General features: G+C 45.8%; 1 protein-coding gene across 4 annotated transcripts in view; it reads right to left on the bottom strand.

Moving 5' to 3' along the window:
• LOC147899186 (5'-3' exoribonuclease 4-like) overlaps positions 1-17315 on the bottom strand; it is a 119844-nt gene that overhangs the window by 10446 nt on the left and 92083 nt on the right. For all 4 annotated transcript variants that reach the window (XR_015541414.1, XR_015541415.1, XM_087378074.1 and 1 more), the window contains exons 17-18: positions 16359-16433; positions 16118-16275 (exon numbers count right to left, since the gene is read on the bottom strand). Coding sequence is in view for 2 of the 4 variants with exons in the window: in XM_087378074.1 (XP_087234200.1) it covers positions 16118-16275; positions 16359-16433 (233 nt within the window). In the remaining 2 variants the exon portion in view is untranslated. The remainder of the gene's footprint in view (positions 1-16117; positions 16276-16358; positions 16434-17315) is intronic.

Here is a 17315-nt window from a genome sequence, read left to right as displayed (position 1 = left end):
AGGCCTTTGATATGAAGGACCTTGGTGATGCAAATCACATACTGGGAATGCGGATACGGAGAGACAGGGGACAGCGTTTGTTGTATCTGTCTCAGACCGAATATATTGGCAAAGTATTGCACAGGTTTCATATGGAAGGGGGGAAAACCCTTAGTTCTCCATTGCCTCCGTATGTGAAACTCAGTGCAATGGACAGCCCACACTCAGATGCTGATAGGGCTGAAATGGCCAAGATTCCGTATGCTTCAGCTTGTGGCAGTCTCATGTATGCCATGGTTGCTACCAGACCTGATATTGCGTTTGCAGTGGGAGTGGTTAGCAGGTATATGGCAAATCCAGGCAAGAAGCATTGGAATGCAGTGAAAGGTATCATGAGATACCTGAAGGGCACACAGGAGTTGTGCATATGCTTTGGTAAGCGAGATGCAAAGGTGCATGGTTATGTGGATTCAGATTTTGCTGGTCATCCCGATAACCGGAAATCTACTACCGGTTATGTTTATACATTCACTGGAGGTGCAGTGTCATGGATGTCAAGGATGCAACAGTGCATAGCCTTGTCTACTACGGAAGCTGAATATATTGCAGCCACAGAGGCATGCAAAGAGGCCTTATGGTTATCTCGGCTAGTGGGAGATTTGGGCATTACAGGTGATATTCCATTGTTGCATTGTGACAGTCAGAGTGCTATTCAGTTGGCACACAATCCTGTCTTTCATGCAAAGACAAAGCACATTGATGTGAAGTATCACTTCATCAGGGAAGTGATAGATGATAAGCTGATTCAGCTTGTCAAGATTCACACAGATGATAATCCAGCAGATCTGTTGACAAAAGGCTTGCCTGCAGAGCGGTTTGCACATTGCCGACAATTGATGGATATAGGTTGAGCCTCATTTATTTTTACTTGAAGGCATATTGCCTTTAAGTGGGAGGTTGTTGGGGTAAAGGCTCTATGGCCACCCAAGTACAGTTAAGTACACTTAGTACTTTATTTGTTAAGTACACTAAGTACACCGTACTTAGTGTTGTAACCTTATCCTTTCATATAAAAGCTTCACTGTGTGCTAGGGGAGGTACACACATACCTTTTATCCCCACACTTCTTGTTGCTTATCCTGCTTGTGTGTGTGTGTGTGTGCTCTCACACTCTCCCTTCCACACTAGGCACTCTCTGAGGTACTCCAACTATAGTTGGATTTGCTGGTCTATAACCATAGTTCAGCTCAAACGGACTGAAGCCGGTAGAGGAATGTTTTCTATCATTGTAGGCAAACTCCAACAATGGCAACCACTTGTCCCACGTTTGTTGCCTCAATGACACATATGCCCTCAGCATATCCTCTAAAATCTGGTTGACTCTCTCCGTCTGACCATCCATCTCAGGATGATCCCCACTACTCATTCCCAACTCAGTCCTTAGTGTCTCAAATACCGCTGTCCAAAAATGACCAGTAAATCTGACACTATGGATCTAGGCAATCCATGCAGACGAAATATATGTCTAATAAACAAATCCGCCACTTACGGGGCACTAACAGACTCTCTACTCGGAATGAAGTGAGCCATCTTGGTTAGACGATCAACCACCACAAGGATAGAATCATACCCTCCTTGTGTCGTAGGTAGCCCTACAATAAAGTCCATGGAAATGCTCTCCCACTTACTTAGTGGTATTTCCAAGGGCTGTAAAAGTCCGGGTGGCTTCACCCGCTCGGCCTTACTTACCTGACACGAGAAACACCGTGTCACATATTCATGAATATGCTTTTTCATCTTTGGCCAAAAGAAATCTCGCTTCACGAGATCATATGTCTTCTCGACTCCTGGATGTCCCGCACACGGGCTATCATGGCATTGTCGAATGACTCTCTGCCTGAGATCATTCTGACTAGGTACTACAACCTTGCCATTTCTAACTAGCATACCATCCCTTATGGTATATCTTGCATAAGTTTGGCCTTTTCTGGATGCCACGTCATCATTTTCATTTTCCCCGGGTTTTAACACATGAGCTTTAGGCCATAAGCTCTGGACAAACTCGTCCACTTTTTGAGTTTCTCTAATCTCAGTCATTAGAGCACTCTCTAATACCGTGAAACTCAGGTTGTGCATAATGTGAGACAACGCATCAGCAACCTTATTGTCTTTTCCTCTTCGGTACCGAATCGTTAAATTAAACTCCTGCATGAGCTCTGCCCACCTAGCTTGGCGGCCCCTCAAGTCAGGCTATTTACAAAAATGTTTCAGAGTATCATGATCCACATCCACATAAAACTCTGAGCCATACAAATAATGCCTCCATGTTTTCAAAGCATGGATAACAGCATACAACTCCAATTCATGAGTTGGCCAATTCCTTTGAGAGGGAGAAAGCTTCTTGCTTTCAAAGGCTACTGGCCTTCCCTCTTGAAGGAGAACTGCTCCTACCGCAATGCCACTTGCATCGGTTTCTAGGAACAACGGTTTCTGGGGATCAACTATTTTTAACACCGGTCCTGTGACCACAGCTTGTTTTATGGTGTTAAAACTTTCTTGTTGATTCTGTCCCCAACTAAAAGGTACTTTATCTGAGGTCAGATCAGTCAATGGCGATACTATTCCGGAATATCCTTTGATATGCCTTCTATAAAACTGGACAAATCCCAAGAATGATCGCAGATCGCAACGCGATCAGACTCTGAGGGATTGGCCAAGTCAGTATCGCAGCCACTTTCTTCGGATCCATTTCTACCCCCTGTGGAGTAATTATGAACCCTAAATATTCAAGCCTAACCATATACAGTATAGTTTTCTTTTTATTTACATAAAGACTGGCTTTCCTCAAAGTACTGAACACTACTCTTAAGTGTTCACGATGCTCAGTAATACTTTTACTGAATATCAGGATATCGTCAATAAAATGTACTACGAACTTTCCGATATACGGACGTAGTAAATCGTTCATAAGCATGACGAAGGTCGCTGGAGCATTGGTAAGCCCGAAGGGCATTACCAAAAACTCATAATGACCAAACCTGCTTCTGAAAGCGGTTTTATGCACATCCTCGGCTCTAGTCCGGATCTGATGGTAGCCACACTTAAGATCTATCTTGCTGAAAATCACGGCTCCATGTAATGCATCTAGCAAATCATCAATCCGAGCCATCGGATACCTGTGCTTAACAATGATATTATTCAATGCTCTCTAATCTATACAGAGACGAAACCCATAAATAAATAAGGCAACCAAAAACCTGTTGATAAAGAGTGATATCACATGGTGGGCTCCCATCATTAGCTGAAAATTTGAAGCCAGTGTCCACTGGAGTAGAGATTGGCTTGCAATCCTCGAACTGAAAACGATCAAGGAGCTATCCAATATACTTGGACTCTGACATCATGATACCCCCCTCAACACGAGTAAACTGAATGCCCAAATAATAGTGGAGCTGTCCCATGTCTGACATTTCAAAAACCTAATGTAAATCAGCCTTGAAAGCTGCAATATGCTGAGTATCTGGGCCCGTGATGAGCATATCATCCACATATAAAATCAGGACTAAAAAATCAGATCCATTCCCATGAACATAAAGAGTGGGCTCCGTGGGACTATTCTGAAAACCAAGGGATAGTAAGTGTGCATGAATTTTGGCATACCATGCCCTGGGTGCCTGCTTCAAACCATAAAGGGCTTTCCTAAGCCGGCATACCTTATTTTCCGAATTAACAACCTCAAAGCCAGGAGGTTGTGTGACATACACTTCTTCTTGCAGATCCCCATGAAGAAAAGCAGTCTTGATGTCACGTTGGTGCACTTGCCAATGGTGATGGGCTGCAATGGCAATGACACATCTAATGGTAGTAATCCTGAATGTGGGAGCAAATGTCTCCTCAAAGTCAATGCCGTGTTGTTGGGCATACCCTGCAACAAGTATACTGCCATCAGATTTCCTTTTTAATTTGTAGACCCACCGGGTACCAATGGCATGCTTGCCGGGAGAAAGATCTACTAATTCCCATGTGTCATTTTTTGGCAATGGATTGCAACTCAGCTCTCATTGCATCATCCACTCTTTGCTAACAAAAGCATCTTTATGGCACAAAGGCTCTCCGTTGCAAGCTCTAGCAACGAGTGCAAACACAAGAAAGTGACCATGCATCTGTCTATTCCCTAATCTTGTCCGGGCAGCAAAAGGCTGATCTTGTTTGCTGTCCCTCAATGTATCAAGAAGCCATCTGGGAACTTGCCTTTGGTGTCTATTGACAGCTCTTTCTTCAATCACTGCATCATGAATAGTGGGATCATTTTGTGCTGGAAGAGAAACCTGCAAATCAGCATGGGGTACTGGCTGATCATTGCTTGTTGAAGGGCCTGCAGGAGGCTCATGTTGCTGGTCAAAGTCTTCCTCTAATGAAGGCAGAGGTAACCAAGAGTCAAAGGCATCAAACATGTCAACTTCTTGCTTAGCTTTGCAGTCCACAAGAGGAGAAGCTCAATGTTCAGCAAAGATTACATCTCTACTGACAATAATCTTCCCAGTATTTGGTTGGTATAACCGATACCCTCTACTCTACTGGCTGTAACCAATAAATATGCATTTGATTGCCTTGTCATCAAGCTTATGTCTCAGTTGAGATGGTACATGAACATATGCAAGAGACCCAAAAACTCTCATGTGTGAAAGTGAAGGCTTCCTGCCTTTCCATGCTTCATAAGGTGTAACAGTCTTCAATGCCCTTGTAGGTGATCTATTCAGCACATAGTTGGCACACATCACTCCACCAAGCCAAAATTTATTGGGCAAAGACTTGGCCTCAAGCATGCATCTGGCCATCTCCATTGCGGACCTAGTTTTCCTTTCGGAAACAGGATTCTGTTGAGGAGTGTAAGGAGTAGTGCATGAGTGAATGTGCCCGCGAAGATAAAAATGCATCAAACTCCTTTGACATATACTCTCCCCCCCTATCTGTGTTAAGGCTGACAAGCTTGCATCCTAATTCATTCTCAACCATATTCACGCGAAGACAAAAATGCATCAAACTCCTTTGACATATACTCTCCCCCCCTATCTGTGTTGACGGTGACAAGCTTGCATCCTAATTCATTCTCAACCATATTCAGCCACCTCTGAAAGCATGAGAAAACTTCACATTGGGCTTTTAAAGGATATACCCAGCAATATCTTGTGAAATCATCAATGAGAGTCATAAAATATTTGTACCCCCCAATGGCATTTGTCCTCATTCGGCCACATACATCATTGTGTACTAGCTGCAATTTCCTTTGTGAGAGTTTTGGACAATTCTTTTGACAAGAAAACCGATGCATCTTACCCAAAAGACAACCCTCCCACACATGTTTGGAAACTACGTGAGTTTGAGGTACATCATTTGCCATCTGCTGTGAGTGTAGCTTTGCAAGAGCTCTATAATTGAGATGACCCATTCTTTCATGCCAAAGATGAGTTTCAGCAAGCTGTGAATCTGAAATAGCAAATGCTTCAATAGAAAGTGCAGTTGAGTGATGATCAAGGTGATAAAGCCCCTTTTGCAAAGTACTAGTGAGAACTATGGCATTGTCATCACGAAGATCATAAACTAGGCATCTGTAGCCATCAAAAATCACTCTGAAACCTGAGGTGGCAATTGCTGAAATTGAAATCATGTTGACTTCAATTCGAGGCCCAAAAAGAACATTAGTCAAAGTGACAGGATGGCTTGATATGGATGTGAGCTGCACATCTCCGATTCCTTTTACACTATAGGAAGCATTATTAGCACATGTGACAGTCCCCCCTGGAGGTGCATCTGCTAAAGAATGAAACAACTGTCTGCAAGATGTGACGTGCTTGGAGGCACCATTATCAAAATACCAAGACTGAGCGTCATTAGCAGTAAAGAGTGCATCAGCTTTGGAGGGATCAAATGAGCAATGGACAGCCCATGCCCAATCATCCTAAAGAGCATGTGCATGTGAAGCATCTGCTGGCTCATGGGATTCAATAGCATGTGAGGCATTCATCCATACAGTCACCTTCATTCATATTGACTTCCTGTAATTGTCTTCTTAAATATGCAACACGTGCCTCATTGCGAATCTGATAAAGAGAAGCCAATTTGTCCCAAGCATTCTTTGCTGTCCTGCGAGACCGGATGTGTGGAATAATGATTCTCTTGCATGATAAAGCAATACATGAATGTGCATTTGCATCTCTTGCATCCCATCTTGACTGTTTCTGGGTTGGAAGAGCAGCAACAGGAGTGCTAGAAGATGAGGCATCAGGAGGAGTACCCCCTGCAAAGGGACCAGCAGTAGAGGCAACCACTATAGCATTGGCTGGCCTCCCCAGAAACAATATTCCACAAATGCTTTGCAACAAGAATATGTTTCATAAGATAAGACCACATCGGATAGTTGGTGCCATCCAACTTATCATATTCACGAAGAATGCCAAATAAATCTTGATTGGTTCCAGCCATTGCAAATGTGATACCCTGAAAAAGACTTGAAAACCCAAAAGCCTCAAGGCTATCACTGCAAAGAGCTGGCTGTCCAATGACAGCAGATATCTGCAAATTTCCAACCCAAATCAAAGGGCAAATGCAGATCTGACCCAAATGTGACTGTGGCAAGCAATGTTCACTGCAAAAACAGCAAATCTCACGAAAGCCCCAAATTTAATGAGGGCAAATTTGGCCAAATAGAGGCCAAATTTTGCTGAAATTTTTGCAAATGTAAGCCAATGTAATGTAATCTGAACTAATGTCCTGCAGAAGTGACTCAATGTCCTGCAAAAGTGACTCAATGTCCTGCAATCTGATCCAATGTACTGCAAACAAACAAGAAATTGTAGAAAATAGCCTCAAGACTTACAACTGCAAAATTAGGACTGCTGTCCACCAATTGTCTGCAAAAGTGCACCAAATCTCGGAGCAAGTACAATGTAGGTACAACGTACAACGTAGGTACGGTGCAGGTACAAAGTACAATGTAAGTACGGACTACAATGTATGGAACAAGTACGTGCAATGTACGGATGCATGTACTTTACTGTACGGCTCTGGTACGGTGTACGGCTGTACGAAAGCACAGTACATAATAGGTACGGTGACTGTACGAAATGCGGGTACGGAGAGCAGTACGGAGCCCTGTAGTACGGATCTGTACGGTGGTTGAAGTACAAAACTGTACGACAATTGTATGGAGTAGGTACGCTCCCACGTGCAGGTACGATGTGACAAGTACAAGACCTTCCGTACGCTTGTACGAAAGATGTACGACGCAGTACGGACCTGTATGCAGTCGTCCGTACAGTCATACAGACTGTACGGAAGGGGGTGAAGGGAGCAAAAGAGAGTCCAGGGGCAGGAAGACGAATCAAGCCTAGCTCTGATACCTTTGTAGGATTGATAGGCAAAAGAGAGAGAGCAAGGTGCAAAGAGTCGATAGAGTCTAGGCCGTCACGTCAACTAGAGTTGTAAAGAAAAAAAAAAAAGAGTACAAAGTACTTGTACCTAGACCTAGGACTAAGTGTCCTATGTGGCCTAAAAGGCACTAAAACTATAAGTGCCTATATTTATGCCTACAAGGCACATGCCATGGCCTATAGGGAATCACTAGAACCACCAGAAGATGGATTACACCCTCTTCAGTCACAATTTGATCCGTGGTAGCTCAGATCCTAAATGTGGCTCTAAGCACCTGTTGTGGCTGAGTTGAAGCTTCTGTGGGCTCATCAAAATCTGATGCAGACTTGGACAAAGGGAACAATGCATCAAAGACGTCATAAGCAATAATAGGCTATTTTTGGACATGTGAGATAACCGGCTTACAACCTGTCCATGCCTCATAGGGTGTGATAGTCTTCAATGCGCTAGTTGGTGGCCTGTTTAAGACACAATTGGCACACATGACGGCCTCCGACCCGAATTTGTTGGGCAAAGATTTACCCTTCATCTTACACCATGCTATCTCCAACACTGTCCTTTTCTTGGGTTCTGCAACACCATTTATTTGTGGTGTGTATGGCACAGTAGACTGATGTATGATGCAACGAAATGCTTAAAATCAGCAAATTGACAAGACATGCACTCACCCCTGGTCAATGCGGAGTGTGAGAAGCTTGTGTGTGCTCAACCATGGCAAGAAATTGCTTAAAGTAGGCAGCATTTGGCTTGGATTTCAATGGGTAAACCCAAGTGTGCTTGGTGAAATCCTCCATAGAGGTAGCAAAGTAAGAATTGCCCCCAATAGATGTTGTCTGCATTGGGCCACACACCACTCCAAATCTAACCCAACTTTCAAGATGCACCAAGACTCCCATCTTTAGGAAAAGAAGACCAGCAAATTTTTCCAATTACACATCCCTCACAAACATGTTTGGACAATGCATGCATCAGTTTTTTTTCAAGAAAAGGACTTCGATTAAGTATGAAAGACACACCGTAAGAAAACTTGAGGGAGGAAAAACATCATACAGTATATGAAATACACCCTAAATGGGCCAAGAATAAACTCCTAAACGGAGAAATGAAACAACCAACGGTTGAGGCTGGAAATGCCATCTGACCCTTGTAGGTGACTCTGAGAAAAAAGGGGAGCCACTCCATTCCCAAAGAAATACCACCCTCCTGGAAGACGCTGCCCACTAAGACCCTTGCATCCTCATCCATATGGCCATCAAAGTATGCACTATCTCTGTCTAGATACTAGCCAAGGTGTGAGCAAGATGAACCTGGAAGAGAGAGAGAGAGAGGTTACGGTCTTCAGGAGGCCTCGCGGCCATATGAGACAAAGTATAAAATCAAAGTAATACATAGAAGCCTCTTGAGTTGAGGCAAACGGCTCACTAAGGTCCTTTGCTGAGTACTATACTAAACTAAATGAAACTCAAAACCCAAAGCTGAAAGCTAATACTCAAATCTCAGAATCATAACACATAGCCAGGTGCCATGGTAGGTCGCCTATGAGCTGCGAAAATATCTTGTATCTGTGTCTGTCGAGTCGTCTCTTGCTGTGGTGGGGGATGTGGTCTCCGAAATCTCTATACCCGTTGGGCCATATCAAGAGTGACACCTCTGCTCGAGAGCGATCCCCTAATAAACTGTCAAGTACACAGGTAATGCTCCTCTATATCCACCTCATCCGTTGTGCATAGTCTGCAAATCTCTTGCTCTCTAGGCATACCAGCGGCTCTCCCTACCTTAATCCTCAACTGATTGGACGATACCCATATCTGTCCGATGGCAAGGCCTGTGACACTCACCTATTTTCTAGGTACTCGGATCTCATAATCACTCTAACCTTCGATACACTTAGGAAGAAGTTGAGGTAGAACTAGATCTTGGTAGGGAACTCTTGGTCCCCCCCCCAAGTCCGTGATGTATGAAGATGGAGTAGGATACATGATCTCATTATCTATAATGGTCTTGACAGATGGCCCGCTTCAGGTGGTTTCACATGCTTTCCACATGGGGGGGGCTCCAGTGTTGTTGATTACATCATGGGATCCCCTGTCTTCACATCTCGCATTACTGACTTCACTGTAGCACCTCTCCCCCCAGGGGCTGATCATACATACCTTTTCTTTCGCATCTCCATCTCCCTTCGCACAGCATCTTCCACCCCACTCGGTGCTTACTCCACCTACCACGATATACGCTTTGATCGGGATCACTCACCTTCTTACTCTGGCCGTCTGTACATACTTCTCGCTTATATTGACTTCATACCCCTTTTAGAGGATCGTGCTGCCCTTGTCACCCGCTCACTACACGAGACTGTCATTCACGCTTTTTCCCACACCACCCGCTCCACCTGCCCACCACCCCCTGGAACTGTACCTTGTAATAGTTGGTACAATGATAAGTGTAAGGCCTTACGCCGTCAACTCAGATTCGAAACCAAAAACAGTCTTCCAAGCGCACCAGATATGCTACGTGAATACCGTAGACTGGTACGGAGGAAGAAACTAGACTTCGTTCGTCGAAACGATTAGGAGCTACTGAACATTTTGTTTAGTAACAACTCTAAGGACTTCTGGCATAGATTTTTAGAAGGATGGTCCCCTCCGCCACTCACTGACACCCAGATCTGGTTTGATTATGCACGCACACTTTATGACATCCCAATTCAGCCAGTCCCTAGCCTCTAACACATGCCTCGTCCCACATCCTGCACCCTCTTCACTAGAGGAGGGGTAAAGGATGCCGTAATGAAACTTCATAATGGCCGAGCGAAGGATCATGAGGGGCTATGCACTGAGTTCATTGCATATGGGATTAACCTCCTAGCCCCGATCTTAGCAAAGCTTTTTAATGAAGCGGTTTGTTTGGGATTTCCACACACTTGGACAATTAACACTATCTCACCCATCCACAAGGCAGGGGATCCCATGAGCCCAGAGAACTACAGGACCATTATGATTGGACATGTCATGTCCAAGATTTATGCATCAGTACTTGACTCCGAGGTTAGCAGACTTGCAGAGTGTCGAGGACTTAGAGCAGCAGGACAGGCCGAATTCCAGCGTAATCGTGGAACCATGGACCACATTCTCACGCTCAGATGTATCATCGAGGAGGCGAGGTCACAGAAGCAGAGGGTTTATTGTTGCTTTGTGGATTTCCGCAAGGCATTTGACACGGTCCCAAGAGCCCGCCTCATACGGCGCCTACAGGACTTGGGTTATGACCAAGAGATCGTTTGGGCTGTCATGGCACTTTACGAGAGAGTTTTTGGCAGAGCTTTTGGGTAGGATCCGGGTGGACAGACGAGATCATGAGTACCATCGGGGTCAAACAAGGGTGTCCTTTGTCGCCTACCTTGTTTGGCCTCTACATTGACGAGCTTAAGACAGTGATGCAGACATAGGGGGGTGTAGGTCGCTCTCTTGCGGGCACGCTGATCCAGATTTTGCTCTATGCAAATGACGTGGCTCTCTTGTCTTCCTCAGCAGAGGGGCTTCAGAGACACTTAGACGCACTACAGTCCTTTGGTGAGTCTCATGATTTGAAGGTCAACCTAGGTAAAACCAAGGTCATGATCTTCAATACATCTCGAGCTATCATGCGTCAGGAGCAGTTCACATTTGCGGGGTCGTCTGTTGAGATAGTTTCATCATACACTTATCTTGGGGTTATCTTCTCCGGACCGAGCCTCACTATGAGACCCACGATGCACGCACGCTTGAGTAGAGGGTATGCCTCATTAGCCAGGCTAGAGAGGCAGTGCTTCCGCTCGCACTTTCAGGATTCACGCACCAAGGGGTTGCTTTTTTACTCCTTAGCTCGCCCAGCGGGGATGTACGGCAACCTTTGTTGGGGGCCAGACTTATCGGATACCGAGTGGGCCCGTGTGGAGCGGCTAGAGGCTCTCATGTTATCACGGATGATTCGTGGTAAGTCATCCGTTCCTCACCAAATCATTCAGGCTGAGTTTGGGTCACCCCCTTTACGGCTAGATGCTGCATTTCAAGTCATCACATCTGTACCGAGTTAGGGAATATGGGGATTATACCTCGGGGCGTAGCAGGCTACCATGGATAGCTCTATCCTCTTCTATGGCACTTGCAGCAGGAGGAGATCAGACGTGCTTGTATGCACGTACAGAGAGATGGTTTGAGCGATTGAGGCTCCACATGGATAGACTACCTCCCTTCTAGTATAGCATGGATGCTCTGTTCTCTCCCCTCTTATCACACGAGGTCAACCAGGTTATCCGTGAGGATCTACTACAGCTACACACTTTTCGGACCTGGTTGGAACCGAGTGAACTCCCAGTGAAGCTTAGCTTCTACAGAGATCACTTCTTACATATCACAACGGAGGGTTTCATTGACCCACCAGGATACACACAGATTCACCTAGCCCACTCGCTGAGGATCTCTCTTAGGCAGTTCCGGGTCTCTTCAAACAGACTTCACATCGAGAGCGGCAGAGCAAAGCGACTACCCAGGGAGCGGCGCATATGCACACTGTGTGACATACAGGAGGTTGAGACAGAGGAGCATTTCATCTTCAGGTGTCCTGTGTACTATGAGATCCAAGGACATTTCCACTGCCTCTTCAGGGATAGTTATAGGATTTTAGCCCATTTCCTCTCCTACCCAAACCAGCGGTGTTTGGCAGGTTTCATTCATGAGGCACTTAGACACCGCGAGAGGATACTCCGAGCATGGAGACAAGAGCAGACTTCTTCCTCGGTTGATCCCTCTCAGAGCTCTATCACAGAGTTCTTTCAGCTAGATCACATGGACCCCAACGAGACTAGGCCTCGACATGACCGTGACCCGACAGCTCAGACAGAGTGTCGACACACAGATCACACTTGGAGACATCCCCTCCTTGTTTAGAGTCGGAGACCGACCGACGGGGGTCACAGTAGCCCTGGTTAGAAGCAGAGCTACGACCAGGAGATGTGCCAAGACCGCACCTTTGAGTGGCCGACAGCACTCTATTGCCGACTTCATGCCTCCACTGCCTCATCCATTCTGATATCTTGATGTTGCTGGGGATGATGATGCTGAGATTGATATATAGTCGACCATCGATATGACTATGTTGTACTTAGGACTTAGTACTCCCATTCTGCATTTTTGCATTTTTTGCATTTTGCATTTTACATTGGTATGGATGCTCGTTTAGTAGCTCCACTACCACAGCTTGTTGTATCAGAATTTTCACAGTCTCATAGACTCATCAGTCTTCCGAAGACTTTAATAAACTCTCTCTCTCTCTCCCTCCCTCCCTCCCTCCCTCCCTCCCTCCCTCTCTCTCTCTCTCTCTCTCTCTCTCTCTCTCTCTCTCTCTCTCTCAGGGAAGGCCTTCGACAATGTCCGGCGATCCCGCATGATCTCTCTCTCTCTCTCCCTCGCGCGCGAAAGGCCTTCGACACTGCCTGCCGATCCCGCATGATCAAGAGACTACAGGATATGTAGATTCTAGAGGTTCTGACCTAGGGAGTGGTGAGCCTATACAAGTCCGTTAGAGGGAGAGTTCGTGCCCCAGGAGGCCTATCAGACTGGATTGAGAGCACGATCGGAGTAAAGGAGGAGTGCCCTCTCTCACCAACTCTCTTCGGGCTCTACGTTGATGAGATTACATCTTTCATAGACCGCCTAGGAGGCGAGGGAGCACCACTAGCGGACTTGATGATACAGATTCTACTATATGCGGATGACATAGTCCTCATGTCATCTTCAGCAGAGGGACTACAAAGACATCTAGATGCCCTAGAGGTGTTCTGCAAAGAGAGAGACCTAATGGTTAACCTTGGGAAGACCAAGGTCATGATCTTCAACACCTCCTACATAGTGCTTCACCGACATAGCTTTACATACGAGAGTCAACCAGTGGAGATTGTGCAGTCCTACACATACTTGGGTGCAGTTTTCACAAGGCCACATCCTCCACCACCACGGGAGACATGCCAACAGATGCAGATACGTGAGCTCTTTGCATCTCATCAGAGAGCCATCATGGAGCCTGGATACGTAGGGCTGGTCCACGCACTTGGGACTCTAGCTCTGAGCACTTGATATCTTCATGTCACTCTCATTTTGCATTTTGCTACTTCGCTAGTTTGCTATATTGTACTAGTATAGCATTTTAGTACTCAGCAAGGGCCTTAGTAAGCCCTTTGCCCCGGCCCACAGTGGTCTGTATGAGTTACTTGATTCCGCGAGGCCTCCGTGCACGTCTCTCTCTCTCTCTCTCTCTCTCTCTCTCTCTCTCTCTCTCTCTCACACACACACACACACACACATTACAGCTAGATGCTGCATTTCAGGTCATTACATGTCTATATCGAGTCAAGGAGTATGGGGATTACACCTCCGGGTGTAGCAGGATACCATGGCTAGCACTGTCCTCTTCTAAGGCACTTGCAGCCGGGAGAGACCACTTGCAGCCGGGAGAGACTAGAGGTGCTGGTCTGCACGCATAGAGAGATGGTTTGCGGGACTAGGGCTCCACATGGACAGACTACCTACAGCATGGATGCTCCTTTCTCTCCCTTCCTACACAAGAGGTCAACCAGGTTATCCGTGAGGATCTACTATAGCTACACACATTCCGGACTTGGTTGGGCCCGAGTGATCTTCCAGTGAAGCTGGGCTTCTACAGAGATCACTTCTTACATATCACAATGGAGGGTTTCATTGATCTACCAGGATACACGCAGATTCACCTACCCCACTCGCTGAGGATCTCTCTTGGGCAGTTCCGGGTCTCTTCACACAAACTTCGTATCGAGAGCGGAAGAGCAAAGCGGTTACCCAGGGAGAGGCGCATATGCACACTGTGTGACATGCAGGAGGTTGAGACAAAGGAGCATTTCATCTTCAGGTGTCATGTTTACTATGAGATCCGAGGGCGTTTCTACTGCCTCTTCAGAGATAGTTATGGAGTTTTGGCCCATTTCCTCTCCTACCCAAACCAGCGGTGTTTGGCTGGTTTCATTCATGAGGTGCTCAGACACCGCAAGAGGATACTCCGAGCACGGAGACAGGAGCAGACTTCTTCCTCGACTGATACCTCTCAGAGCTCTATCGCGGAGTTCTTTCAGCCAGATCACATAGACCCCCATGAGACAAGACCTCGACATGACCGTGACCCGGAGCCTGTGACCCGACAACTCAGACAAAGGGTTGACACACAGATCATACTTGGCGATCGGTGTAGAAGACCATATCTCTGTTACTGTTGTTGGACTGAAGGGTGCCATTACAATGCCACACTGCCATCCTCAATTTGTTTTGCATACTCATCCCATTGTTTAGACACCGTCATGTGCTGTCCCCTTCTCCTGCCATCTCATACTTCTCTTTCTCTTTCGATAGTCGCCTATATATATCAATCTCAGCATCATGATCGACATCATCATCATCATCATCATCACGACATCAGGATGGATGAGGCAGTGGAAGTGGAGGCATGAGGTCAGCAATAGAGCGCTGTCGGCCACCCAAGGATGCAGTCGTGGTACATCTCCTGGTTGTAGCTTTGCGTCTAACCAGGGCCACTGTGATCCCTGTCGATAGGGCTCCGACCCTAAACAAGGAGGGGTTACAAGGCTGATCCATTTTCACGATCAGGTCTATGTTGGCTCTACCTCATTGAAATGCGTGGACGGAGAGACACATTGATGCGATTGATCACAGAGCAACAGATACTGGTGCCACAGGTCACCGATATCGACAAGTCACAGATGTTTGTTACAGACTTTTATGCTTAAGGAGATGAGAGCATCGTGGATTAGCAGTAGGAGAGTCCACCACGATGCTGCCATACGAGGAAGATACTCCACGTGCGACACGGATAGGGACCAGAGCACGCACGATCGAGGTTCGGTCTATCTCAGCCCTTCTTAGAGGCGACCTCCAGAGGCAAGGCATCACCCTTGACGTAGCGCACCGGATCCAGAGATCGACGAGACCACGCCCTCCCCCATGCCGCGAGACAGCTCGAGGGACACAGATACGAGAGCTCCTCACATCTCATCACAGAGCCACTAGGTTACCTGGATATACGGAACCTGAGCATGTACTAGGAGTGCTAGCTGTGAGCACCTGACACTCCTCTGTTATTTGGCTTTTGCTACGCTAGCGTTTCGACACTTGATTCATTAGTTTTAGCACTTTAGCTTTTTAGCTTTCAGCAAGGGTCTTAGTGAACCCTTTACTTCAGCCCTTAGTGGCTTGTATGAGTTACCTTTTGGCATGTACTTTGTCTCATAGGCCCGCGAGGCCTCTCAAAGACGTTAATCTCTCTCTCTCTCTCTCTCTCTCTCTAAAATTGGCATAATGATAATATATGTTTTTTCAAAACAAGGATTGTTCCAATCAACAAAAGCATGTACAAAATAGATACCAGGCCACACTACAAAGACCAGTCCAGTTAAGTCCATGGGTAACATAGAGAGTATCCATTCTTGTAATTGAGATGACAAGACACCAACCACACAAAGTCAAGAAGGATCAATAAGAGAACGTTTCAAACTAGTGAACAAAACAAGTAATACTATCAACAAGCATATGAGTGACAGCATTGGAGCTTCTTGTAGGTGAACAAATCAAGTAATACTATCAACACGCATATGAGTGACAACATTGGAGCTTCTTGTAGGTGAACATACCTAGCTTTAGGATCTATTTTCTCTCTTGCTTCATACCGCTGCTGACCTTTCAGATTTCCATAGAGCTTGCAGAATGACAGAATACAGCCAGAAAGTGGATGGTCACAAGTCACAAACAGCATATCTGGCTTCATGCTGTTTCTGAGAGATTCAGCAACCTGTGAAGGCGAACAATTGCATCATCCTATTTCGACCACACAAGAAATTGTACAGACAAAGTGAATGCAACAGGATAACTAACCGTTAATGTATCTTCTAGCTTCCTTGTTTGTATGAGAAGCCTATCCTCGTCAATGAAAGGCAATTTTACAACTCCCTGTAGCAGAACACATACCAGGTATTACCAGGCCAGTCACCAAGTAAAGCATAAATACAAATGTACATCATGGCATAAGTGAACCCCCGCATAATGTCCCCATGTCTACATTCTTCTACTGTGTTCTTAATAGCCAAGGCATTTCAAAGTGCTCTCAATTACATACATGATATTCCTTTACAGTATAATACACAATGGCCCTTTACTGGATTTGACTGAAAGGCTTCCAGTAACACCAAGCAGCATTATACAATCTGTAGGACATGCAACCCAAAACATACAGAATAAACAGGAAGCTTTTCAGAACAGTTAACCAAGATCATTTGAGAGCATAAGACATGCAAGATTACTGGTTTCCTGCCAAACAATCTTCACAACCTCTTGGAACATCCAGCCAAACAGCTCAGGGATTCCATCAAGGATCTCCTAAACTGCAGGACCATAGTAACATAGTCAATTCCATATTGAACATGATTCATTTACTAGCCAGTGACTCTTGGGCATCAAATCTTTTTTATTGTCCCATAGATCCTATCAGGTCTACAATGAACATTGTCATGTCATATCAAATCAACTTTCTCAGCCCCTTTTGCCTTTGCTCAATTTCGACTGGGCGTCCACTAGTCAACCACTGAACCAGCCTCCAATTCAGTTCCGCTTCCTCAAGACTCCACACATCTCTCTTGCAGGCCACTCTTCAGCCAACTCGCTGATCCACTTCCACCTGAAGCTAGAACAGCTCCATTGGAGGCAGGAGCACACAGCCACTACATCCAAATCCCTCACTCTTACCTGAATTGAGCCTCTCTGCGAGATACTTTACACAGATAATGTAAAGAGGCCCCCAGATAATTCCTGAGGCTCGACGTGCCATAACCTTGA

The sequence above is a fragment of the Dipteris shenzhenensis genome, chromosome 8, assembly GCF_047967505.1.
Source record: "Dipteris shenzhenensis isolate YYH24624 ecotype China chromosome 8, Dip_SZ_1.0, whole genome shotgun sequence".
Lineage (NCBI taxonomy): Eukaryota > Viridiplantae > Streptophyta > Polypodiopsida > Gleicheniales > Dipteridaceae > Dipteris > Dipteris shenzhenensis.
Note: the sequence above shows the minus strand (reverse complement) of the source record. Positions and strands in the feature narration are given on the sequence as shown.